The sequence below is a fragment of the Columba livia genome, chromosome 10, assembly GCF_036013475.1.
Source record: "Columba livia isolate bColLiv1 breed racing homer chromosome 10, bColLiv1.pat.W.v2, whole genome shotgun sequence".
Lineage (NCBI taxonomy): Eukaryota > Metazoa > Chordata > Aves > Columbiformes > Columbidae > Columba > Columba livia.
Window position 1 is genome coordinate 1,176,958 of NC_088611.1, and position 28,000 is coordinate 1,204,957.

General features: G+C 43.5%; 2 protein-coding genes across 3 annotated transcripts in view; one reads left to right on the forward strand and one right to left on the reverse strand.

Moving 5' to 3' along the window:
• The window catches only part of SYN2 (synapsin II), a 185,017-nt gene that overhangs the window by 95,634 nt on the left and 61,383 nt on the right, over nucleotides 1–28,000 (forward strand). The window lies entirely within an intron of this gene.
• Nucleotides 356–27,983, reverse strand: TIMP4 (TIMP metallopeptidase inhibitor 4). The gene is made up of 5 exons (XM_065074456.1): nucleotides 27,699–27,983; nucleotides 9,832–9,929; nucleotides 5,532–5,646; nucleotides 4,747–4,871; nucleotides 356–3,887 (listed from the first exon to the last, which is right to left on the reverse strand). The coding sequence occupies exons 1-5, from the start codon at nucleotides 27,826–27,828 to the stop codon at nucleotides 3,690–3,692; spliced, it is 666 nt and encodes a 221-aa protein (XP_064930528.1). The 5' UTR covers nucleotides 27,829–27,983; the 3' UTR covers nucleotides 356–3,689.

Sequence of the window (28,000 nt, forward strand, 5' to 3'; positions counted from 1 at the left end):
GTGTTTCGGTATTGCGTTGCCATATATGGTTTAGGGGTGCTGTAATAACTCATTGTGATCAAGCTCATTTGTTTGTTTTTTTTGCTTCTGAAGAAATTATTTGGAACTTTGTGGCTTGAAGAATAATCAGGCAACATGGTACAAGATAACATTTTATTCACATTTCTAGGACGGGCTGTGAGGTGATGTGAGTATCAGTCTTCTAGATGAATTGAAACGCCATTTCAACTGTGTTGTTTTTTGAACACTTTACTGCCAGCTGGCCTCGTTTACTTTGAGAGGATGCTGTTTGAACGGTTGACAGTTTGTACGGGGTCTTTAGACGGCAATAGAAGGTAAATAAACGAAGATGCCGTTCTTTTGTGTGAAAACGGAGCTGCTTTAATGAAACACTTTTTGAAACAGAAACATTCATCTCAGACTGATTAAAACTATTCAGAACGCTGCGAGGCTTCTTGAACACGTTGCTAGTTGAGTCATATCAACAGCCTTTCCCCCAGTAATTAGTTCCCTTTATTTCACTGCATTCCCACCTCCTGTGTTCTCTGTCATGAAGAACAAACACCACGGCTTTTTCAACACGATTGTAGGATGATTTAATTAAAACCTTAACTCGAGCTTTGAGAAAAAGCCAGCAATGTTCAAGGTGTTTGGGTTCGTTTCCCACTGTTCGCCTGTTTAGTCTCCCTTCTCTGTTCTTTTCCCTACTCTTATCATAAGTTACGTGAGTCATTTTCAAATTAAAATCAAATTGAGCTGTATTTCTGCTGTTTCGTACAACGCATACACAGTTTCAAGAAGTAAAAATAAGATGTTGTAAAAATAATCTGTTGTTAATAAGGGATCAAGGCCACTACGGTAAAAATCTTGATAGGAAAATAACGTATTCTGAAGGCCGTGTTGTAGTTAATCATTTTCATGATGTTCACCAGTGCTGAATCTCAGGGAAAATACAAACTCATTCTGAGAGAGTGTTTGGTAGAGCTTCACTTGCCGTATTTATTGAGGGGGAAAACCAATCTTTGTACCATCCATTGGGTGAAGTCTGGCCAGGTGTGCGCTCAGAAAGAAACCAAACCGGACAGCCCTTCAGTTTCAAACGCCTCACACGGGATATTTTATGGCAGGTCAAAGATAATTGGTTTTTTAAGCTAATTCTGGCATACAATTTGTGTTACAGTCTGTTCATAAATATCAAAGAAAACATTTTCACAAGGAACATAAAAAGGCGATCTGAGCTGAGTTACTTGAGTGTAAGGTCTACTCACTATAAATCTGAAATAGAAACAGAACTATGTTGAGTTAAAAGGAGAAGATATCTGTCTGCTGCAGCGCGCCATTCAAATGGCACTATTTCATCAAAATGGATTTGGAAACAAACACTGCAGTGTCCGTGGGTTGAACAGCACTGGCCGCGTGCTCAGTGGTGTGGGTGGGAGCTCCCGCAGGCTGCTCCACGAGCGGGTTTGGTTTGACACCAGGAAACGGGGCCTGGGGTCTAAGTCTTTCTGTAAAGTACTGATACAAATGCACTGCACTGACAGTCAGTAGCACTGGCAATATTGGCTCTGCAGTATCAATTCCTTTTTGCAAGAGATGTAGTTTCTGATTTCATTGGTCTAAGTAGGCATAATAAGTCTGTGGTCCAGATTATTGCTGGGTAATTTTTTCTTTGTCTTCAGCAAAGCAGAAAATGAGCCAGGCTTTACATTTGGCAACACGAATATGTGGTGTCAATCAGGAAAACTGATTTACAGTGGATATAAATAAATATATATATATGTATATATATATCTCTATATTCCTCGAATGACTAACGGCATGCCTTCCTGTTGGCCTTGTGCCATTTGCGCTTCTTGGTATTGTGTAAGCTTAGCCACGAAAAGAAAAAGAGGCACAAAGAATATTCATTCTCACAAGAGTGTTTTCAAAGCTGCCATTGTCTGTCCTTTAAATATGGATTCGTGCAATTGTCAAAATAAACATTAGAATCACAAACAAAACATGTTACAAAAATCATTTCTAAATGGGACATGGTGAATTTTATGTCCAAACTACCACTTCATTGAATTGAATGGAATTCCTGATGCCTGGACTCTTAAAGATCTACAGATCTTTGCCAGTTCACGTGCTGCTGATTTTATAAGGACTCAATGTACAGGAACCATGGGGAAAGCTGGGCCCTTGGGCCGATCCATGGACCCACGTACCAGCGCTGGTTCCCGAGGGAAACGTCACACTGTGCTGAGCAGGAGCCAGAAACGCGTTGGTGTGAAACCTTCAACTTGACAGATCTCGTCAAAAGAACGAGGCTGCCCAAATCTCTGCCACCTCTTCTAAATCTTCATGTGAAAGACACCAAATCAAGAAAATTGGAGAGTAAAGTAAGTCAGAAATGGCAGCAACTACAGGTTCATCTCCTGCGTGATGGTTCTCCTCCAGTTTCTAGAACATGAGCAGCTGGACGTCTGTCTAAACTTTGGCATTTACGGAAATAATTTTGCAGTTTTACCACTGTGAATTGAGTTACTTTTGTAAACTTAAATATGCGGGAGATTAGTTACTAACTACAGTAATCAATTCACAGAAGACACTAAAAAACTAAAAGGCAAAATAAGTTGTGACACTTGCCTAGTATAAGTTCATGAGTTGCTGAATTCATTACGACAGAGTACAACAGGTATTGATGAAATGTAAATTTAAACTAATATATGTGTTCAAATAGTGGAGAGCTTTTTAGAAATGACTTGCAGCGCAAGTTACTCAGTGTCTATTGCATGTATTTTTACAAGAGTTTCTTAAGCCAAGGCTTTCAACAGCGCTGGACACAACGACCTCCCCAGGCGTTCAGAGGCGCTACCAGTACTGCCGCTGCCGCGAGGATGGCCGTGGAGCTCTAACAGAAGCAGGTTTAGCCTGGCAGTATTGCTGCTGCTTCCATTAAATGCTGAAGCATTACAGCATCTGCCTTCTCCTTCAACAAGGCACAGCTAGGCCGGAGGGGATAACTGGGGAAGAGGATTTTGATTATCAAGGCTGGTTCTTAACTTCATTATCAATGAAAGTTACAACTCTGTAGCTAACAAAACTACGACACGAGTAATGTACAGAATATGGAGCACAGATTGTTCCATCACGGAAGTGTTCAACTCGTTTCAACAGATAAGGAGAAACAGGGATTTTTTGAATCTTTTTTTTTTTTTATATAGCACGTTGTCGTAATACTTTACAAATACACTGTACAATAATTCTTTTGTATCAGAAGACTTTCATATAGAAAAAAAAACAGTTCTATAAAACATTTTGTAGTTCATCAGGAAGATCTGGAATAAAACACGGGGCTCTCTTAATCTGCAGGTTAACACAAATAGGGGACAAAACTCTGGCAATTCTTTTGCTCTCGTACATTCCTATTGGGAAAAGGGACACTGGTTATGCCTTAGAGGACATAGAGGAGCATTCTCAGCTTGTGCCTCTCTGTCCAAAGCGTAACTGTACAGAGGAGCTACCTGCAGGAGGGCTGTTCCTCGTCCTGCGCCAGCGCCAGCTCCGCGCACTCGTGCTTTAGCTGTACAGGACAATTTGGTTTTGTTTCTAAGCAACGGGTAGATTAGACGATGGCAGTTGGAAGCTGTGAGCGTGCGGTGTTGGGTGGAATTAGACTCCAAGGCTTTTTAGGAAGCGATGATTTAGGGTTCGCTGATGTCGATGAACTCTTTCTCGGGGGGAGGGCCACCCCGGTACCAGCTGCAGGTGCCGTCGCTCCTCTTGATGCAGGCGTAGTGCTTGGCCTGGTGCCCGTACAGCCTCCGCTCCATCAGCCAGTCCGTCCACAGGCACTCGTTGGGGGCTGTGATTGAGCAGGGCACCATGTAGCAGGTTGTAATCTAAACGTGAAAACAGTACATTAATTCAGTATGTTGCAGGTCTCTTTAAAAGTGGTGTTTATTCTCAGATAGTATCAAATATAAGAGAACAGCTCCTGCCAGTGACAACCACTTGTGCCTGTAAGGTGGTCTCCACCAGGATAAGTTGGGGAACGAGCTGTTGGAGAGCAGTGTAGGGGAAAGGGACCCGGGGGTCCTGGGGACAGCAGGGTGACCATGAGCCAGCACTGGGCCCTTGTGGCCAGGAAGCCAATGGTACCTGGGGTGGGTTAGAAGGGGGTGGTCAGTAGGTCAGAGAGGTTCTCCTGCCCCTCTGCTCTGCCCTGGGGAGACCACACCTGGAATATTGTGTCCAGCTGTGGCCCCTCAGTTCCAGCAGGACAGGGAACTGCTGGAGAGAGTCCAGCGCAACCACCAAGATGCTGAAGGGAGTGGAGCATCTCCCGTGTGAGGAAAGGCTGAGGGAGCTGGGGCTCTGGAGCTGGACAAGAGGAGACTGAGGGGGGACTCATTCCTGGGGATCAATATGGAAAGGGGGAGTGTCAGGAGGATGGACCCAGGCTCTTCTGGTGACAACCAGTGACAGGACAAGGGGCAATGGGTGCAAACTGGAACACAGGAGGTTCCACTGAAAGATGAGAAGAAACTTGTTCCTGGTGAGGGTGGCAGAGCCTGGCCCAGGCTGCCCAGGGAGGTTGTGGAGTCTCCTTCTGTGCAGACATTCCAACCCGCCTGGACACCTTCCTGTGTAACCTCATCTGGGTGTTCCTGCTCCATGGGGGGATTGCACTGGATGAGCTTTCCAGGGCCCTTCAACCCCTGACATTCTGGGATTCTGTTAGTGTTTTTCTATACTCACTTTGCAGCCGCAGCCCATTTGATATCTCTGATTAAGACTCTTCTTTTGAGACAAGGATAAATCATCCCATGGTTCAATGTAGTTGCATAAATGGATGAGGACTTTGCCATCACTTAAAATTTGACCTGCAGCATGAAAAAGAAAAAAGAATAAGGCAAGTAAATAAAACTCTGTTCTAAATATAGAAATAAATCACAAGAATATCTGAAGTTTTTAACTAATTGCACCAAATTAGTTGTATTTCACCCTTTTTCAATAAATGCAATTAGAGAATTACCCTGCTGATTGCAAGCTGAATAAATGTTAAAGGTTTAAGAAGGATATTTTTCCAAAGATGCTGATAATCTGCCAGCAAGGGACGGGTACAGTGCAGTAGTAGGTTAAACTAGATTGCAGGGTTCTGTAGCAACATCTGAGATTACTTAGAGCCCCAAATCCACATGCTCATAGGCAGGTGTTGTCTCAGTAAACATGTTTGTGTTTCTGGGGAAATCAGTGCTGTTGGTTTTAAAGAAATAATAATGGCATACTTCCTATTTAGTGATGACATAGCTACTGACTTCGACTTTCTTTGAAAGTGCTTTGAGGTCGTCAAGGAGGGATGGAAAACATGTAAGATCACAGTATAATTACAGCTTTACGTCATTTGTACATTTAATTGTGTTTGTATTAATTGGAGTGTACATAAATACATTACTTTTTAACAAGGGCTGGCACATTTTTGCAAAGCCAACGTAAGCAGTTACTTCTGGTCTTATAGGTACGCTGGTTTTGTCGTATTTTACCTGTCAAAAGATACTGTTTTTTGTTGTTAGCTTCTAGTTTCACTCCACAGAGCGACGAATCAAAAGGGGTATAGACATACTGCACATCCTTGAGCTTCTCAAACCCTTTAAACATCTGAAAATTATCAGAAACAGAAAGTCAGTACTGGAAAAAAACCATGTGAAAACAGTTGCAAACAACAGCTGAAAGGAATTTGTGGTGCATCTCTCATATGAGAAAACACCAATTACACCCCTTCTCTACACTAAATGAAATGTGTCCATTATGTTTAGAAGGAAATTAGGTCTTAGTTCTTTAAATTACAGGGGTTTAGATTTGCTTTTTCAGTGTTTTTAATGGATCTTTAAGGCTTTCTCCTCAGTTAATATTCTATTCTACCATCTTCCCTTTAATGCAGACAGCGTTATCTCAAACACGGTGCTGCAGCGTTGTGAGATGCAGAAGTTTCTCAGTATATGAATACAGGAAATTTGATATTGACCACTGTAATGGAGTGTATCTCCAAAGACATGACACGCGCTAAGAACCTTGTTCTTGTGTTCTGTCATTAAAGCAAGCTGGTTTGCCATGTCCAGAATTTTGCCCAATGCGACCTTCTCAAACATCTGTTGGAAAATGGGATCCAGCTCGTAGAACGTGTTGATTTTCCTGAAGGAAAATTGATGGAATAGAAAAGGCCATAGTCGTTGTCACTGGGATTCTGATCCAAAAATATTGTGTGTGAATTTGAAATGCTTAGTAGAAAACCCAAACCAAACCTAGACAAACCAGTATCCTGTACAAAGCAGCAGTGAAAATAATAGAAAATGCATATAATGATGAAAACGTCTGAGGTGTTACTAGGTAAGATTATTGGGTCTGTCGGCCGCACAGAGAGGTGGGCAGGTGAGGAGGAGGAGCAGAGCAGGGGCTGGACACCGGTACCTGCTCCGGGAACCCGAGTGGCTGCAGCGAACAGCGGGGACAGCTTCTCATATCCCCTCCCCTCATCTAAGTCAACGTCAAAGGCAGGATGCAGACAACACACATTGATTTAGCTATTAAATAAAAAAAAAGATAAATATCCATGGCAACTTATAATGGAGACAGAGTTAATATTTAACTAAGTTTGGTGTTTGTTTTTGGGGGGTTGGTTTGGTTGTGTGGTTGGGGGTTTCTGCTTGTTTGTTTTTTCCATGATCGCATTATTTGGGTTTTTACCCTGTGACCTGATTCAATCCTGCATCGTGGTGCGGTCCACGGGTATTTGAGGTTCTGGAAGGACCTCATGGAGGTAGAAAAAAAAAGGGGGGGGGGGGCGGTGGGAGAGCAGAGAGATGTGAGCCCGACACTCACGTGTGCATCGATCCCGTCCTGTCCCGAGCAGCGTCGCTGAGACCACTGCAGAGCTAGCGCTTCAAGATTCCAGAGCACTTTTTCAAGACTATCGGTATTACCGGCAGTGTGTCAGGCACGTTCCCGTTACAATAATTACATTCTTCTTTTTGTTCTCTAAACCTTTTCAACTATATCATGGCTTGTTTTCTTAGTTTTCCGTAGTGACTCTTCTCTAGCTTTAGAACTGCGTGCACCTCTGTAAAGTGGAGATATCGCTGTCTTTAGCTTTAATACCTCTTATTCCCACTGTGAGGAGACCCCACTGTCTTGTAAAAGAAGTCTAATTTTTTCCGTAGGTTTCCATCCATTCAGCTTCTGCAGAAAATATTTAGCAATTTCACTTATACTAGTTTAATTAGGTAAAATGTGTTGAGTCCATGTATGACAGTAGTATCTTTGGCCTTGCTTTGCTGCTCTGATAATATAGGACAGTGTCACGAAAGCTAATGGCACTGTTTTAATTCTTGGGTGGCTCCTCAGAGTAAATAGGATAACCAAGTCAATAACAACAATGTTAGGACGATGAATATTAAATTGCATATAAATCACATATTTTCCTTTCTCTTTAGTATAGTGCTGTAAATATTGCAATAAAAGAAAATAACACGTATAGCTTCTTAACATGCCCACCCAACTCTGAGAGGACTGTTCCCTTTATCGTAACTGCGGGTCATCACATTCACAACATGAGAAATCGGTCTGAGAGAAGAAAGACAGAAACAGTGCAAAGAGAACATTCTGCCATTTGACACACGCTGACTTAGATTATTTTACACGTTATCATCTGAGGGAAGAGGCAAGAAATCGCGTTACCCAGTTCCTGCTCTGGTCGGCAAACTTGGAGTTACTGAGGAGACTGAGAGCCCCGTGAGGTAACTGCTGGTGGGCTCGGTGTGGCCAGCCCTTGTTGGGCAGCCTGGGGACTGTCCTGCTACACCGAGCTGGCCAAATCTCACTGATTTTACACACCATCATATTATTTTATTGGATTATTTTGCACTTAGCAAATATTTACAAGCATGAGCTATTTAAAATCCATCACTCTCTTCGCTTTTGTAACTTGACGTGGACTTTACAGTGTTACTCAGAACACTTTCAAACTTCTGTTAATTTAAAAGTATTTCTCGTTAATTTTTCAGTATACCCAGCCCTGTTCAATGTTTACTCATATGCCCACCGTCAATGGTATATTTAGAATAAACAGGTTACATCACTCTTTGCCAGTTCCTGTGCAGTTTACCAGGTGCAGTGCAGTTGCCTTTATGGACTGGTAATTCACCAGCAGCCCGCAGAAGACCCGCAGCTGGCAGAAGCTGCTGTGTTGCGGAGGCTTCAGACAAAGACGCCGTTGTCGCGTTTGCTGGAGCCAGGGTGAGCTCGGCTCCGCTCAGCTCCCTGCTGCCCAGGAGCAAGCACCTGGAGCTGGGACTCTTAGGACCCACTGGTCTTTATCTAATGATGTAGAGCAGCTTTGATCGGAAAATAAAGCGCTCTGGTCTGCCCAGTACCAGCTGAGTTGCCTTAACGGAATTACATGAAGATCTGGCCCTGATGCCTCCACTTAGGAAAATTTGGGAGAAACTCCAGAGCAGCCCCCCTGTATGAAGGTGTTTCAGAGGTTTCCGTGTGCTGTCACTGAACAACGGGATGACAGACTGAAAATAACAACACAGGCTGGACTTCTCAGTCTTCTCTTTTGCCCTGGTGATTTGCATTTCTATAAAGTTACTGAAATATCAGTAGCAAAAGACAACCGAAGTGCTAGTGGGAGGAAAGAGAATTGCTCTGGTATTTATACACGTATTTCTGTAAAGAAACATTTGAAAATACCCTTAATACTTTAAGAAGACAGAAAGTGACAGACGGTGACAAGTTTTGGGGTTTGTTTTAGCAAGGTAAAAAGAATTGGCTTGCTGAATTCGCTGTGAAACCTTAACAGGAGTCATAACCATCCTTGGGAATGTTTTGAGATATTCTTGTTTACTGCAGATTTTTCTTAGTAAGACCCCTTTGAGCTCATCTACATTGTTTCTGAAAGCACGTAGCCGTTCATAATGATCTGCTCAAGTGTTCCCAATAAATGTAGTAATACAAATCAATGCAAAGAATATAAAATCATCTTCTCTGAAAAGTGAGAGATAAAACCACCTAGAAAACTTAAAACAAATAACCAAACCAAACCAAACACCCCATCAACACTCACACATTTTAATGGCAAGGGACTACCTGGCTTTTGTGTATTCCGGAACAGGTAGGTCATGCTCTTTTTTACATCAGAGGGGTTTTGCTGGTGACTTGGACAGGATCAGGACATGTCTTTTTGAAGTACATTAATGAACATCTCCTTATTGGAGCTGAACAATAATGGAAAAATTCCGTGTGATTCCAAGCGACAGTATTTTTGGGTGCTCCCACTTTGCTCTCCTAACAGCAGCGGGATTTTTGTTTGGAGGAGCATCAGGGAAGGCCTCTTGTTTCTGCAAAGATCTCTATTCGCTTATGAACAAAAGTCCTGGCTATTTCAGCTGGAAATGCTTTCCTGTGTTCATGCAGTTTGCATCGTCCGCTCAGAGAGTTGAGATACCATAATGTAACTAACACAGGCGTGGAGCATCCGCCAGAAACAGCACGTGCATTGAACACCGTTCACAGATTGAAGTATGTTTTTATAGCCTTCATAAAGCAATTGTGAATAACGACAACTTTTGTTAAGTATGGTTATTTAGCAAACAACTCATAAATGTCAGAACAGTTTTCTTTCTCTTTTTTTTCCCTAGTTTGATTTATTCTGTGTAGTTCACCTGGGTCTAACTGTGGAGGCAGCCGGAGCCTTTTCCACCTGAAAGCATTTAGGGCTAAATTATAGTCACATACATAGGTTATCAGCACTGAACTTCAAAATAGCTAAGTGATTCCATGTACCTTTATTTGTTTGATTTCATACCGGATCATTTTGTGGCTATCAAGAGGATCATCACTGGCAGGAACCACCTTTTCGCTGGATATTTTTGCTCGAATTGCTGTAATAGAGGAAAACATTTAAGTGCAAATAAGCATATGTCTGGTTTTAGAAGAAATAGCAAAAATCATATTGTTAGATTTCAGCATTGTTCTTACACTTTAGCTAGAAGTAGATTTTAAGACTTGTTTCTATAAGAACACTAGGTTGAGTAAACTCCCGAAAATAAAGTTAAGTGGGCTACCTATGATATACATCTGAATTTCCATGAGTCTGGAAATCTGAATGAAGTTACCACTCAGTTTTCACATGAAACGGTTCCCCAAAATCTTTGAAGGACTTCATTATAATCAGTGAGCAAAGGCAAAGGATGCTCCTGTTGATGACAGAGGAACTGGCGATCAATGACATAGACTTGAAGTCTGAAAGACTGTGCCAGGCAAGATTAAAGCGTCGATTTTGTGCATGAAATCAGAAGACAAGATGAGAATAATCTTTCATATGCTTTTCTGAGACTATGGATTATAGCATTTTTCTTAACACAACATGTCGAGTTGTGTTAACCTGTATCAATTTATTACGTCTTCTTTTGACACATTTATTTTCTGTTCTTTGAAGAAGGAAAGTACGAGGTTTTATGACAGAAGAAACGGTTTATTGTCCTATCTGTGTGTTTGAGGCATCTCCCTCGTATATGCGGTTTAAAACATACCGGGACTATCAGGCATGGGGAAGAACAGGATTCTAAGCATATGGTACATGGCCAAAACATTTCTTTGATAGATTGACCTCAAAACAGTCTATCTAAAGAAAAGGAATAAGAAAGCCAGATGGTGATTTTCTTTGCAGCCAAATAGAGGTCAGTCCCATCTAATAATGGGCAATTCTCACTCCCTCACTTATTAGCAGGGCAAACGAGATGTAATAATCCACACAATGCAGATGCCTGCAGCTTCAAAGCTGGAGTCCTCTATCTTTTGGCAATGCTCCCTCCTCCCGAGCCTTTTAAACTCTTTTAAAAGAGCATTTTAGACTTACGGGTTGGATTGGAAGGAAAGAGTTCTTTTAAGTATGAAGAGCAAATTCCTCATTTCATATGGTAAGTGGCAGCATCTCTTTAATCATCTGCAGATGCGCCGTGTTCCCACAAATTAACAGTACTTCTTACGTGCTTTGATCTAATTCCAGATGAAAAGTGTTGTGGATCTGTGTATTATACTGCTGGAAAGGTCAAATTAGAATCATGTTGGTTTGTTTTGCATTGCTCTCCTTTGCATCGTTATTACCTAAAAAGAGGTTTTCTCATTAAAGCCTTCATTTGCTACAGAAGGTGAGGGCTGAGACAGCCGTTAGGAGCTAGCTCCATTATTCTCCATACACATACCATAACGCGGGTTTTAGGCAGAGTATGTTTTCCTGCCTACTCAATGCAGACATTTGTAGGATAATTAAAACTACTTTTCCCCTTGTGTTTAATGTTGAAACGTTACTCGTTTTCATACTTGTATTCAATTCTGCTTGTTAGCGTCTGAGAGGAGCATTAGAGGTGATCAGTGATAGCTCACAGCGGCTCCAGGCTCAAAGTACAACGTTGTGGGGTTTGTCATTAAGAGATCTCTTTCTGGGTGTGCAGAAGAAAATGAAAACTACTTTTATGTTGTCTATGTTTCATTCATTTGTTTGTTTAAGAGAAAGCTTCCAGATGGTGAAGGAAGACCAAACTGAGAGTTTTATTTTTTATCTTTCTTAATGACAAGGAAGTTTTATCGTTACAGGATGTCTGAATTTTCAGTTATTTGGGTTTTACTTTTCTGTTCTCCTGAAACCAGATTCAAATGCACACAGATCTTCTGGGGCCTTTTAATCCTTCTTGGTTTGCTTTTTTCTGTGTTTTAAAATACTTTTTTTCAATCAGTGCCGTCTAGCTGTCTCCTAAACCCTCTTATTCGTGTGGTTGCTTCTGTTTTCAACCACAAGCACTTCCTGATGCAGCATTCCTGGGCCGCCCATCTCCCTGTCCTCGCTCGTGGTTCGGAGGGCGGTTCAACCTCGGATTCCTGCTCGTCCGCCCTCCCCTAGAAAAGGTTCCAGTGCCCCGTGGCTGCCTTGGCTTCTCTGGGCCTGACTGAGAACAACCTCTGCTTGTTGAGTTGTAATAATGGCATTTTATCTGTCAGTTATAGGATTCCTATGAGGAAGTTGCATATATGAAATACATAGGCACAGCCTCCGGATTCTAGTGCCAATATCTCCGCGTGCCTCCAACTCACCCCGCATTAAAAACACGTACTGTTTTTCAAAAGACATTTGCTCTCATATTCCAGTAGTAGGATGTGGCATTTCACAGAATCCCAGGATGTCAGGGGTTGAAGGGCCCTGGAAAGCTCATGCAGTGCAATCCCCCCATGGATCAGGAACACCCAGATGAGGTTACACAGGAAGGTGTCCAGGCGGGTTGGAATGTCTGCACAGAAGGAGACTCCACAACCCCCCTGGGCAGCCTGGGCCAGGCTCTGCCACCCTCACCAGGAACAAGTTTCTTCTCATCTCTAAGTGGAACCTCCTGTGTTCCAGTTTGCACCCATTGCCCCTTGTCCTGTCACTGGTTGTCACCAGAAGAGCCTGGCTCCATCCTCCTGACACTCCCCATTTCCATATTGATCCCCATGAATGAGTCCCCCCTCAGTCTCCTCTTGTCCAGCTCCAGAGCCCCAGCTCCCTCAGCCTTTCCTCACACGGGAGATGCTCCACTCCCTGCAGCATCTTGGTGGCTGCGCTGGACTCTCTCCAGCAGTTCCCTGTCCTGCTGGAACTGAGGGGCCACAGCTGGACACAATATTCCAGGTGTGGTCTCCCCAGGGCAGAGCAGAGGGGCAGGAGAACCTCTCTGACCTACTGACCATCCCCCATTTTGGCAGAACTCGTATTTTGTAACTCCTGGTGCTTTTCTAAAATGTAAACTTCCATCCCCGGTCTGTGGGTGCGCGCTGTCTCGGGTGGCTGGGGGCGGTTAATGTGCTCAGAGCCCCTGAACTGGAGCTGCACTGGGAGCTCTGGGCTCCGGCCGCTCTGTCCCTCTGTCCCGTTCCCGCCTGTGCCAGCCGCACGTGTCCTGGTGCTGCAGGTATTGCAGGACAAGGGTCCGTCGAGTCCATCAGCTCGGCTGTCGGACACGCAGTGTTGGAAATGTGCTGAGAATATTTTTATTCTTTCTTTTCTGAATAATAATAAACATCTCGCAAGCATTTCTACATCAACAGAAGGTAATTTTGAACTGGGTGAAGGACAGAACTGAGTATAAAACGGGATATAGTTGTGATTAGATAGTCCAGGGTTTTACGCAGTATAAAACTGTTTATATAGAATAATGGTAGGAAGTTAGACATTAACTGCATCTTTCCTGGGTGATCTCTCTCTATAATTAGCTATGCTAATTATTTACTTTTAAATAAACTGTACCATCACCTTGTGTAATAGCGATTTTAATGAACATGAAGAACTACTTCTACTAGAGGCCTCTTCAAAAGAAATTCACTGCCGTTAGATCGTGAGATATGCAATGAAATACAACCATCTTTTTCACAGCAGACAGAGAACTGAGCAGTGAACTGAAGGCTGTTCCACGTCATAGATATAGATGGAATCAGAATAAAGTAAATCCTTGCGCTTCGTCCACTGAAATTCATCTGTTCCCTGAAAATAGCAGGCTCAGAGCTATTTCTGAGGCACTGACAAAGGGAAAACTGTTCAGTGCTGAATTACTCTCATTGTTACAAGTTAGTATTATTTAATAATACATTCTTTATGATACTATTTGAGATAGTACTATACAAGTTTTAAGATGATGCTGTTGAGCCTTTTTCCTTAACCTGTTGGCCACAGCACTGTTGTTTGAAGACAGGCAACTTGACTCAACAAAAGTAATTAACTTTATTACTGCTTCAGAAATGGAAAAAAATGACTTCTCCAGATTAACTTTATTATCCTAAGAAATAAACAATAAGGGAGAAGGCAAACGGTGATGAATAAATGAGATCTTCTTTCCCTAGTATCTGTTAGACATCAGCAATGTATAACGACAAATACTTGCATAGGAAAATATTTTGGGCATTACTGGACAAAAGAACAAGAAATTATAATTTCTTGTGTATGTTCTTATTTTAAATATAGAAACCTAAAAATAGATGAAATATAAGTAAAAATAAAAATATACCTAAAAAGAGTATAAGTTTTAAAGATGGATAGATAGAGAGGCAGACTCTTGGAGCTCTGCAAATCTCTTCTTTCATCTGTTTGGACTCTGAAAACCCTCAAGCCGCATCCTGAACAATGATGTCAGGTGTGTTAAGGTCACAATACTGTGAGAAATACAAACTATTATTAAACTGTTGTTTTAAGTTGGGGTTAGTTCAGTATTTTTGTCTCTGGAGTAAGATTTCTATCAGAAGAAAAATGTCATCTAGAATCAAAAGATTTATAGATTATTATCAGGATGGATGCATCCAGTTTGGAATATTAGCTGCACTGGAGTTTCCGTTGTATCAGTGATAAACTATGTAATACGTACGATTCATTAATTCTCATATTTTTGGTTAGGGAGTTGCAGCTTAAAGCAAAGCTCCATTAATGAGCTCCAGTCCTTGGTAGGTTAATGAAGAGAAGGGCAGGGCTGTCTAGACTGGGATGCCTTAGCTGGTTTTTGTAAAAACAGGGGCTAAATCCTGTCCCTTAGCCTTGCAATAGATCTGAGGCCCGTGCACAGAGCAGCGTGTTCTGCGTGTGTCCCGCTTTGCCTGGAGATTTATCTCCTTTTAGGCACCTCTATGGCCACTTTTAACTTTTAGGAACGTCTCCTCCGGCATTGACACGGCGCCAAACAGAGGAGCTACCGAAACGCAGAGGGAGGTCTCTGATTGCGCCCCGTCCTTTGTGCTGAGCGTTCTTGCTCCATGGCGTTAGCCCTCGTTAATAAAAGCCACGAGTCCTGACGGGCCCAGGTGATGAGATCCCATTTGAGACCTGAGATCACAACCAGGAGCAGCAACGTCCACCAAACAGGCACCTTGAGGAAGAACCTGTGTTGGGGTTGTGCCCTCCAGCTCAGCCCGACTGCACCAACCACAGCACCGGTACCCGAGCAGAAACGGCACCTTCGGCACTTTGAACAGGTTTGCTCTTCAGAAATCAAGAAACATTATTTCATATCGCACGAGTTTATAATCCAAATCAGCTTTGCTACAAAAACCTCGAAATGAGACTTAAAAAGTTATGTTGACAGGAAAAGAAAGATCTAAGTTGCTAAAAAGTTACAAACAAGGTTGCAGTAATGCCTCACGCAGCTCCTTCTTTTTTCTTGTATTTGCCTCAGTTTAGCCCGTTCACTTTCCTAAATAGGAGTGATTTTTGAGCACTTATTTCTACCCATCTCTTTAATGTCTGACACTTCAATCAAACTGTTGCCAGATCCTATTGCTGTTATATGGACAAGGAAAAAGTGGCACAAGAAGGGGGATCTAAATAGGAGTGTATTGCTATGTGGAAGACTTGAGGGTGGCATCCCAAATATTTATGGCAACAGATAGAGAAAGCGTCCAAATGGGCAAAAATAGACAACAAAGTGAAATTACGTATCAGTCAGTGTGTAGTATCAAATAAAGCAAAACTATGGACACGTAACATAAATATATATAGATATAAACATGAAAGCATTCACAATATGCAGCTGTTTCTGCTCACCCTTCTCCTGTAAGATTACCTCAAACTTCTATCTATCAGAACTATTTTCATCCTTGGGGTGCAGTAGCTTCAACTTGCTACACGAGTGTCCCCAGTTCCTGCAGCGTCAGACCGGGATGTGCGTGGGGGGAAATTCCACAGCGAGAACTGCGGGAGCACCAACTGCACCCACCTCAGGTGCTTCAAAACTTGATGTTGCCATTCAAAAATTCTTCTGGGCCAAAATTCTTGTTGTTTTTTTGTGGAGGGTTTGGGCTTTTTTTAATCAAAAGCCTATATATATATATATTCTTTTTTCTCGAAAGAGTTTAACGAAGAGGTTTCCTCTTCAGGATTTTGCCTCATTGCAAACACTTTTGCGCTATTTTACATGTCCAAGGGAAGGACATAGCACTGCAGCCCTGGCCCTCACCTCCCAGCTCGGTTGTGCTGCCCGGGGTGCTCTGGTGTGTCTGGGGTTTGTACAGCACTGCAAGCGGTCAGCAGAACGTGCCACACAATACAGCCCCGGTTGCTTGTTTGAAGGTCAACTTTTAGGTCCAGGGATCTAAAAGAATTGTAGAGTAAACCAGGAAACACCAGAAATGCCCCTGGATTTGCAAGCCGTGCCGGGCTGCGGTGTGAAAGGGCTTTTGCTGGCCCTGTGATGATATTAACAGATCTCCTTGTATTGTTTCCCTCCAGTCTGAGATCTCCATTGTTCATTGTGGAGGGGGAAGGAGATGCTTGTGAAACCTTTGTAAAACTGTGTTTGTGCTCTTTTTGTAACCCTCACTAGGAAATGGGGCTAATCTTCCTACTTTGTTGGGTGTGTCAGAAAATAAGTTCATAGTAAATCGTGCTAATACAACTTTACACCCACCCACTGGCGTGGGCGAATCAAGTATCATGTGGAGATTTGTAGAAGATAGCTCTGATCCCAACATCAGCCCAACAATACGAGCCTCGTTTGTGACCAAGGCTGTACAGTATCAGAATGAGCTGATAAATATATGCCTGTCTTTTTTTTAAGAACACGGACTCCTCGTTTAAATGAACTACGAAAGGCTTTCTTAAATTTATTTGCCTTTAATTGTTTTGCAGTATCATAAGGACAGCTTTCCAGAACTGATGCATTAACTAATCAATGACATAATTGATGGGGAAGTTCATTTACATATTGGGATAAACTACTTTGAAATGACTAGAGACTGCAGTACAGTGTTGAAGTGCCCCAGGTTACATTACAGCCAGGACTAAACTAAGCCAAGAGTTGCCTGTTAACAAACATTTGCAACTGAAGGAGAGATGATTATTTTCAGAGTGCTTCCCACAGAGTTAAGAAAGAAAGGGTTTTATTCATACCCTGTCACACTCTATCAGTGATCAGCACAATCCAGGACCACCCCTCCTTGTAGTATACACATTTAAAGTATTTTGTATTTGTAAGACAAGAACGGGCGCAAATCCGATAATGAGATTTGCAGCGGTGCCCATCTTCAGTTTTGGGAGTGAGTTAATTCAGTGGATTCAGGATGAGACTGGAGAGGAGAAGCACCTTGAAATCACAGGAGGGACTAATTCAGTCCTCCTTATCACCAAAGAGCTGCTCCAGGTGGAGGGTCAGGAAAGCAAACTAACTCAAGTTTGTGAGCAGAACTGGCCTCTTCTACCGTATTCACCTAAACTCAAATTACAGTAAAATAATGCTGGAATTCCAAGATGGATGCCTCTGAAGATGGGGTATAGACATACTGCTTCATTCACCGCGTTTGGGTGTAGATGCCGTAGATACTACAGCCGGTGTAGTGTGCTCAGTCTTACAGACTCTTGGTCTCGTGAAGAATGCTGACAAGCGCACTGCAGAGCTGCCAGAGGAACCCCAGAACACACATGTGCATACTCGGGTTCCATGGGCACGGGTTTATGACCAAAAAAAACCCAACAAATCTTTAGATTGGAAACTAAACATTTGATATGCTTCAGTTTCCTTGCAGAGAGTGAAGAGAGTCAGCAGGCAGGGAGAATAATTTAACCACGGAAAGGAAGAGGAATCTGCACAGAATTTGTCGCAGCAAGCAAAAATTAATGACCCCACTTTCAAGCAAGACTGCACAGGATAGAAAAGATAGAACAGATTCCTTGGATAGATTTCAAAATACAATAGTGTGCATTGGCCGCTGATTTGTATTGCTTACAAAGCCTCTAAAATGTACAAGAGATTGTAAAAGTGTTACTCCCTCTGTACTCATCAGCCGTACTCACTCCCCGCGCAACGCTGCGGATCGGCAGCTGAACATCCCTTGGTGTAAAGCTGCGAGTTTCACCAATGAAGAAAGCAAATTCACTTGCCTAAATATGCATTTAATATATATTCATATGCCTATATATGGAAAGGATTATAATTTCTCAAAATCCATATGAAAGGAAGAAGTATTAACAGCATAAAACGATCATTGTAACTTTGGGCTAAGCTCACAGGTATGGGTAATGCTGCCAAAAGAAGGCAATTTGTCCGAAAGAAGGCAAAAGTTATTGCTTGACTGACATCAACATGATGTTTTAAAATAAGTAATTAAATACCTAGCATGTAGCTTTACATACAGCCTGATATTTTTAAAGCAGATTATTTTAGAGACTTAGAAGTAGCATCCAAAAGGATCAGCATGGATGCTCTGGCTGTCTGAGCTCTCAGTGTGTCTGTGCTGTGCGCAGGCACCTGAGCACCCACGTCCCGCTCACTTAGAGAACGTGCGCATCCATGGATCTGCTGAGACGTTGTGGAAATCTTTGTATCACTTGCACTTTAAGGAAACCAACTATTGAGTAATGCCATCAAGTGCCAGTGCCAGGAGAATTAAGTCATGGCCTAATGAGTTGCCCTTAATCTGAAATGTTTAAGATCTTCTCAAAGCAAGTCCCTTAACAGCAAATATTCTGGTTTCTCTGTTTATGCTGAAGGATTTGCCAACTACAGTCTCATTAAAATGCCTTTTTTTTTCCCTTCCCATTTTTCTGTGCTCGGGGTCCAGACGCAGGCTTTGCTAGTGCTCTAACTTCATGTCACATAGTTTGAGCTGAGATGATCTGCACTGCATGCAAAAAGCTCTGCACTCCCTCTTCTCAAAAACCACCTTTTATTGCTTCGCTTATTTGGCTTTCAGCATGGAGGCACGTAAACCCGTATCTCTATACCCGACTTACGCTCACAGCCAACACGCGCTTTTGCAAATGGACTCAAATTTGTGTGTGATCTTTCAGGACCTGGTTGGTATGGATTTACTGGAATACCCTTCATCCTCTGTTTGTTATTGCACCCATTGTTAACTTCTCTAAAGAAGAATTTGGCATTCATGTAGCGTAGGTGCTGTCCTTTAATGCAAAACACATCTGTTTAATTCTGTTCTTCTGTTATATATATATATATGGTTTACAATGGCCATAATTCTTTCTATGCCAAGCACTTCCAATCATCTAGAGACCACTTCTGCCATGGGTGTCCAAATGCTTTACCATCAATTGTTGCTTTTGTTGTTGTTCTTTGGCGTGTTTGTTTGTATGGGGTTTTTTTAATCAATATTTGCTGGCTACTGTCTTCACCTCTGAAAAATAGTTTCAGAGTATTCACATATTTCTTTTCTTCTTATACCGAAGACTCCAGATCTTGTGTGGGGTGAGGGGGAGGTTGGAAGTTGAGTCTGGGTACTGAATGAAAACTGGTGCATTTTGTCAAAATGGGCCGTGTAATGTTTGTGGGAGACCAGAGACGACCCCCGGGTTCCCACAGGACTGCTGCCAAATTATTGCCAGTAACAACCAGTTTGGTGATGGGATAGAACAACGCACGGCTTCGGGAATCAATCTGGCGACCCTTTTGCGGTTGGCGCAGCCCTACAGTGCGGGTTTTCCACACGCTTTTTGCTTTTGATGCTTACAACATAGAGAAGATTGCATTGTTTTGCAGAGTTTTACTGAGTTATTTGTGACCTTTGCATTGTTCCTTCAACAGAGAAATAGATCATTGCATCAGGGTATCTGCTGAGATGATGGATCAGCCTTACATATACATACTTTCTTTCCTCTTTTGAGAACCCATCAAGATGCTATTGAATCATCTTTAAACACCTGAAAAAGAGCAAAACTGGCCCAATACTGAATCTGAAAAACTCTTTTCCTCTGTGTCTGCACCATGGATTTCTTAACTCTACATGATCACTATTCCTAGACCCAAAGTCAAGGAATCTTCCACTCTAAAGATGCTTATGCTAGTTAGCATGTAGAGCCAATTTTATTTTTCTTGCTTTGTATTTTAGTTTTCTGGCATTTTATCAATAAAAGCTTATAGCCATCCGTAAAATAACTATATCTCTGGCACAGTAATTAACTGAGCCACACTTTCTGAAACCACAAGAAAGAAAAATAGTGGAACTTATCAGACTATTTGGACACGAGTGTTTTGGATCTGTAACCACAGAGCTTGCTGAAGAACGTCACCGTAACAAAATCAGCCTTTTTCCTTTAGTCTATGGAAAGCAATGTATAGAACGGCACTGCCTGGTCTTGGTGGTGCTTCAGTCTCATGAGAAGGTGAACGTGGTGAGATAACAACCATACCAGTGACTGAAAAATCAAAGCCTTAAAGTTTTAACACTTGGGCTAAAAGAATTCCATTGAAATTTCTTGTCTAGATGATAAATAAGGATATTTCATCATCCACTGTTATTCAAGGCATTTTTTTTATTCAGAGAAAAAATACCGCATTCCAACAACTCACCTTCTTGAAAAACCCCTTGAACGCTTCTGGAGTTGATACAACAGATACCGAGGGTTATTTTATCACCGTTTGCTCTGGATATTAGTTTGCACTGTGTTATTTTGCAATGCAAATGCTTGGAGAATTGGGTAAATCTCTGTGCTGTACACACACAAAGCGGCACGCGAGCGGCGTTTCCGGGGCGGCTCTCGGGGTGCAGGGCGCGCGCGGAGGCTCCTTGGGGCTCAGGATTCTGTGGATCTCCGTGTGTTTCTGGCTCCAGATGCAAAAATTCCTTGTGTTGAAGGCAAGAGGGGATCAGCTTTGGCTCCCTTGTTAAACCAGATTAGGCGGTTGCTGGTGTGGTTTGCTTTTTAATTAGAATACACTCAATTTATGAGATTGAGGTTTCCAAATCTTGATTTTACGGAGTTTCAAAAAGAAGAGGGGAGTGTATTTTTAACAGATGCGTGGTATTCTTTCAACTTAAATATTACCTAAAAAATAGCACGATTTCCTAATGTTCCAGGTCAGTTTTATTTTTCTGCACTGTTTTTACAGCTGCTACTCATGTTACCAGAAATATTTCTCCCTATTTCACAAGCCTCAAATACCACATCATTTGACTAGTAATCAACATCTGCCCAATTTCAGCTGCAGAATAACGCTCTCTTTATACTCCGAAGTCTGCAGAACAACATACATGATGTTATTGTGGATTTCCATTCATAGCTGCGCTCCCCCTCCTCCACGCAGAAAAACCCTCGGTGCCGAGATACTTTTTAATGAGAAGGTTAGGGATTAAAGTTGGCCAGTTAATAGGATTAAGAGTTTGGCAGTGTTTCATGTTCTGCATTTTGTATTGTTTAATCTCTGTTTCTAAGCTCGCGTATTGTTTTCCACACAGTGTGTGCAGAATGTTGGTTTTGAAATCGTAGGCTTTTAGTTTCTTAGCACTGTAAAGAAAAGCAGCAGTTCCTGATTTTCTGATCCTGCATTTACAACGTGCTCAGCAATGAGTCAGTGTTACTGAGTCACTTCTACATCGGGCAGCCTGCGTAATCCTTCTGAGATTTCATTTTACTACACAATACTGTTTTTTTTTTCAAAACTCTTAATTATTTGCTGGTTGTCAACTACATTCTAATTGACAGGGGCGTTGTGCTCCGTGCGTGTCTCTCCTCAGAGTCCCATCCCGTTGTTCGCCGTCACGATGCCGCCTCATTTCACAGCTACACGTTGGAGCTGTTGGGAACCCTGCCACGAAAAGCTGGGCGAGCACAGGGGAGGAGGGCGACTGCGGTTTTGCAGCCCGAGCCCCATTTTCATGCTCAAATGGCGGGGTTCTGAGCAGCAGATGGGACACGATTGCTGCGAGCTGCTGGCAGCACAAGCCGAGCCTTACACGTGAAAAGTACCTTAGGAGACAGACTGGACGTGGAGTTTGGAAGGAAGTGCTCAAAGTGTTTGCTTCTGCCTTAAGACCTGAAGTAGATACAGAATTATTTGTAGATCTGATTCAATTAATATTTCCTACTCCCAAACGGGAAATTCGGTCTTTATCCTAGGAGGCTGTTTCGCCAACATGTTTTCAGTTGCACCTGCAAAGGGAAGGACTCAAACTCGCACAGCTCGCCGAGCACATTCAGCAAAGACAGGTACAAATACACGCAGCTGTCACTAGTCATCAGTGGCACCACATCTGCAGCCAGTGCAGCCCAGCTCTGTAGTTTTGAAAGCATTTAGATGTTTCAGGCTACGATGCCAAGAAACAGTGTGTACTGCAATGATAAATTATAATCATCAGGCATTCGTACCAGTGATGGGCCTTTGCAGGGTTGCAGGTATTTTTTCTTTGGTAAGAGCTTCACTCTAAGTGCATCAAACACTGTTAATGTGTATAAAAGTATGCAGGACAGGCAAGGAAGAAAAATTACTATGTAATTCTTCCATACTTAAAGAAGTAAAGAAACCTGTCCCCTTCTGTATACCTGACCTTGGCAGGACACAATACAGCTAAAACAGGTGAAAGGTTGCTTTGATAGTTATGTCACTAATGCGTGTGTTGAAATGTGAGTTAAGGGTAAAACGTCTATTTTTCAATATTCTTTGTTAATGAAGTTGACATTAGTCATATGAGAAGAAGGGGACGTGGGGAAGGGTCTGACGTTGATGGTTCCCACGCTGTGTTCTGGACACTGGTGGGCTCTGCAGAGCAGGGCAGGAATTGAGCTTTTCCCAGCCACTTTCTGAGGACGCGGGGCTAAGGGAATTACCTCATTTTCAGCATTAAACCTACAAACACGAGTAGCAGTCCTTTTGAGATCAGTATGATTGCTAAATGGTTTTAAGATGATTCACCGGTTAAGATAATTAGTGTTGTTCTGGCAGCCTGCTCTCTCCGTGGCGCTAACACAGCCTCACAACCTCCTTTGTGTAATAACTCCTGCAAGACCCAAGGCCAGGTGCCGTGCTTTGCTCCAGAGACACCCGCACCCGCACAAGGCCAGCGCTTTATTGCTATAATTGGATTGACAACTGTTGCTGAGAAAACTCCCTCCCCTAACTTGGAAGAAGTGCTGTCTGCACTTCCAATACATTCTCCAATGCTGATTTTCCCCATTAGGTAAAGTTACTTCCCAGTCTAATAATGTACAAATTCATCCATTCCAGAACAAAACTAGATATTATATTGCAGAGAGGAAAAATCCTGGGATACTGAGCCATCAAAGTTTTAATATGAAACTCAATAATATAGAAATAGCATATTGTAATTTTATCCCAGAGGAGCTGACTTTGAGAACTTAATTCTGGTGTATTTAAATAAAATTTTTTACCGTTATTTTTAAATGTGATTAAAGTTTAATATCTAATCTGGCACATCTTTACAATGCCTGATCGCAGCGATCTGAGGAGATTTTAGCAGGCTGAAAATGCTGCCAAGCTCCAGCTGTAAAGCTCCCATCCTACTCTGAAATGTGCCACTCTCCTCCAAAGCCATAGAACTATTCTCTGATGCTATATTATATATTTCTTTGTAATGAAGTCCTGTTAGTCATTTCTCTTGGTGCCAAATATTCAGTAAAAACATCATTTTTATGTATGTTTAAGAAAAAACAACCACCATAAGACAGTTTAAATCAGAAAGAATCTAACTTTAAAGATAGGGCACTGCTGTTACACAGCTTGGAAATGCAGAGTATGCATTTGTCATACTGTCCAAAAAACAACCTTGCTTATACCTAAGGGGGGATAACCAGTATGACAGTCTTCAGAAAACAATCTGTCTTCCCCACATATACCATTTCTCTCTACAGATTGTCTAATTTGCTGTGAACATTGGTTTAGAATTGAGTCCAGGGAGACCGAAGTCAGTGGCAATAGGGAGATCTGTCCTCTCGACACTGATAAAATCAGTCACATCTGTGGTTCTCTCCAAATAACCGTTAGTAGAGGAATTTTCTGGTACCAGTTTGAGCTGTGGTGCCTCAGTGCTGACCAGGAAAGGTGAAACAGCAGATCCGCAGCACAAGGTATTTCTGGGAGGAGAAGCGTCCTGCGCCCTGCCACGGGGCAGGTGATTAACAGTGCATGGAACTGCAGCTTCACAGAGTCACAGCATGTCAGGGGCTGAAGGGCCCTGGAAAGCTCATCCAGTGCAATCCCCCCATGGAGCAGGAACACCCAGATGAGGTTACACAGGAAGGTGTCCAGGCGGGTTGGAATGTCTGCACAGAAGGAGACTCCACAACCTCCCTGGGCAGCCTGGGCCAGGCTCTGCCACCCTCACCAGGAACAAGTTTCTTCTCATATTCAAGTGGAACCTCTTGTGTTCCAGTTTGCACCCATTGCCCCTTGTCCTATCACTGGTTGTCACCAGAAGAGCCTGGCTCCATCCTCCTGACACTCCCCCTTTCCATGTTGATCCCCATGAATGAGTCCCCCCTCAGTCTCCTCTTGTCCAGCTCCAGAGCCCCAGCTCCCTCAGCCTTTCCTCACACGGGAGATGCTCCACTCCCTTCAGCATCTTGGTGGCTGCGCTGGACTCTCTCCAGCAGTTCCCTGTCCTGCTGGAACTGAGGGGCCACAACTGGACACAATATTCCAGGTGTGGTCTCCCCAGGGCAGAGTAGAGGGGCAGGAGAACCTCTCTGACCCACTGACCACCCCCTTCTAACCCACTCCAGGTACCATTGGCTTCCTGGCCACAAGGGCCCAGTGCTGGCTCATGGTCACCCTGCTGTCCCCAGGACCCCCAGGTCCCTTTCCCCTACACTGCTCTCTAATAGGTCATTCCCTTAACGAACCTCCCATCTCCATGTCCCCTGGGGACAGGACAGTCCCCATGAACAGGGCAGGTGGTGGGACAGCCTCAGTGGTTAGAACACAAAGGGAGTGCATCTACCTCCCTTTGTGTATCAAAGGTGTGTACCTGCATGGTGCCAGGCACTGCTTACAAATGAGGATTTACCTCTTGGAAATGAAATTTAAAACTACGGAGAAGCTAATTAAAACTGCTCAGATTAGTTCAAAATCAGCCCCCGTGAAGGGCGCACAGGAAGGTGACCGAATGGAGCCCGGGCGAGTGGCAGGACCGGTGTGGGACGCCTGGTTCCTGGCAGGGGATCCTGCTGTCCCTCCGGTGTCCAGGGGAACGAACACCTGGGGCTGCCGTCGGTCCCGGGGTCAGTTCTGTCAGCACCCTGCAGGACCAGGGCTGGCACAGAGCCTGTTCTTAGCCTGGGGTCACTGTGAGCATTGCGACAGAGGGGAGCCCTCCAAAACCTCCTACCGCACAAATCATGTGAACAACAGTGAAAAGAGCCGGTCCCAAACTTCATTAAGGTCTCCACTTGTTTTTTCCTGGGGTATCTCATAAACGCTGAGGTTTTGTGGCCTCACACATTCGGTTAGTGGCTCAAGTAACACCTGTTGATGGAACCCCCTCCACCTCCCTTTGCACCCAAATCACCAGTGATCCCAGAGGACGTTAAAAACGTTAGAGATGCATGGGGAACCTGAGGAATAAAGCAGTAACTCCAGCGCATACAGCGGCTGGCAGCTCCGCGAGCTCTGGGACTTTGCCTCAGTTTTTACTTTGCTGTGGAATTTAGAGGCACGGCCTGATTTCTGTTGTCTTTTTTAATGAAGCCTTGCCAGGGGTTTATCCTGTAAGGAAATACTGCAGTGTGTTTGTGCGTACAGAGCGGGGTGTGCTTAAAAATAACTGAAAAAAACGGAATAGTCTGAGCAAATAGCTGATTAGCATTCAACTCCCATAGGTTCTGGTGGCTGAAGAGCCGTCCCTTTCTTTCTTTATCAATATTTTGGAAATAACGTTGATATTGAAGTACAAATCTTCATGTATTTATCTGTGTACTTATAGACACAAATATCCATATGCATCATTTTATAATATATATAAATACTATTTTAAAATTATAAACAAAGGAATCCTTGATATAAATATTCCTTAGCCAAAAGGTGCAGTTTACGTATATAGGAATATTTATAGAAGTGAAAGCTTGAGCATCAAGTCCAAATATGAAGCAGTTTTATTTTACAAACCTCAGTATTTAAATATAGATTAAAAGTAGCATATATCTACCATTTGTAAAATGTATTTAAGGATGGAATATATCTTAATATGTAATACGAATGGCCAGAATGGCTTCCCTAAGGAAGATGGCTCTTAATGGATATTTTGAGTTTCCTCTATACTGTGAAATTGTTGATTCAGAAATATCTCTACATTAAGCCTGTTGAGCAACTGCCACTTGCTGATATGTGAGAATGCAGCAGACTGTGACAGTTCAACGTACATATATATGGTTAAGCTCCTGCTAGCACAGTTTCTATTTTCTTTCACACCACAAACAACTCCAAGTTCTAACGCCTGGTGTAGGTAACTTAATGAAAAAGATTGCTTAATGCAGCCAGATTAAAAACCAATTTAACTGACGGCCACAAACAGAGCTGGGAGTTTGTCATGGCTACAAAGATTTTCTGTCATGGAATAAAAGCGATTAATCAGTATGCAGAAGGTATTGCCTGCCCCATAGAGATGCTAATTTTGTGACACTTTGGAAACTCATGTTCTACATTTACTGTTCACGTTAGATGGAAGCGAACCAGCCTTGGCCTGGCCTAATGAAATCTAAAGCCTGCAAAATGTCACTTTTTCCAATCCCCATGCAGTCGAATTTTGAGACCTTTAGTTTCTTTCTGTAAGTTGTTTGACAACCACAGTGCTGATGGAGCACTGAAAACATTACGACACACAATGAAAACATATCATGAAACACGAGTGTCCTAAAGATTGGGAAGTTCTATTTATATACAACTGCTGTACCCAGGTTTTCTGCAGAAAATGCAGTTTCCTGCTCAAGTATTTTTGGAAAATAAAAAAAAAAAACCACGACAACCCATTAAAGAAATTGTAGTATAGCAGAACAAAGATCAAGTGTTTGAACATGGTATCACCTGAGAGTTTGTGTTTTGTTTTCCATTTTCCCTGAAATGCTATTAAAAATATCTATATGTGTAGTTTACAGATAGCAGATATATTTACACAGAATCTCAGAACGTCAGGGGTCAGAAGGGCCCTGGAAAGCTCATCCAGTGCAATCCCCCCATGGAGCAGGAACACCCAGATGAGGTTACACAGGAAGGTGTCCAGGGGGTTGGAATGTCTGCACAGAAGGAGACTCCACAACCTCCCTGGGCAGCCTGGGCCAGGCTCTGCCACCCTCACCAGGAACAAGTTTCTTCTCAAATTTAAGTGGAACCTCCTGTGTTCCAGTTTGCACCCATTGCCCCTTGTCCTGTCACTGGTTGTCACTGAGAAGAGCCTGGCTCCATCCTCCTGACACTCCCCCTTTCCATATTGATCCCCAGGAATGAGTCCCCCCTCAGTCTCCTCTTGTCCAGCTCCAGAGCCCCAGCTCCCTCAGCCTTTCCTCACACGGGAGATGCTCCACTCCCTTCAGCATCTTGGTGGCTGCGCTGGACTCTCTGCAGCAGTTCCCTGTCCTGCTGGAACTGAGGGGCCACAACTGGACACAATATTCCAGGTGTGGTCTCACACCTCAGATATTTTATTAGAAGAACCATTAAGAACAGCTATTTGAAAGCTCTGGTATCGTCCCCTGCTTAGTCTAAGTTATAGAAGCCATTCCTACTAAAAGGAAAAACAAGGCACTAAATAACACAGTGGTTTCCACAGCTTGTGCCCACAAAACACTCCTGACTGACGCCAAAGCGCGAGAGCCGCTGCCACTGTCCCCCCAGCCCCTGTGCAGCAGGACCCGCAGCCGCCCCGTCCCGCGCCCCCGCAGTCCCCGCGCCGCGCCCCGCACTCACCCAGCGCCGCGTCGCAGAGCAGCTGCTGCGGGTGCGCGGGTGCGCAGCTGCAGGCGCCCCCCGGCTCGGGCGCCACGGCCGCCAGCAGCAGCAGCGCGGAGCAGAGCCAGGCGCTGCGGACCGGCCCCATGCTGCCCCAGACGGTCCCGGGCTGTCCCGGCCCGGCCCCAGGCTGCTCCGGCCGGCCTTGGGAAGCTCTGCGAGCCGCGGGTCCCGGCTGCGCAACGGCCCCTCCCGCCCGCTCCGCGCACTCGCCGCCGTCCGCTCGCTTCTCGCTGCCCTGACATGGGACCCTCGTATTT

Coding starts and splice junctions, on each gene's coding strand:
- TIMP4 (XM_065074456.1), bottom strand. CDS start 27,828: ATGGGGCCGGTCCGCAGCGCCTGGCTCTGCTCCGCGCTGCTGCTGCTG. Junction 4,872..5,531: donor AAAACAGTATCTTTTGACAG/GTAAAATACGAC, acceptor TTCATGCTGCAG/GTCAAATTTTAAGTGATGGC. Junction 3,888..4,746: donor AAATGGGCTGCGGCTGCAAA/GTGAGTATAGAA, acceptor TTTCACGTTTAG/ATTACAACCTGCTACATGGT.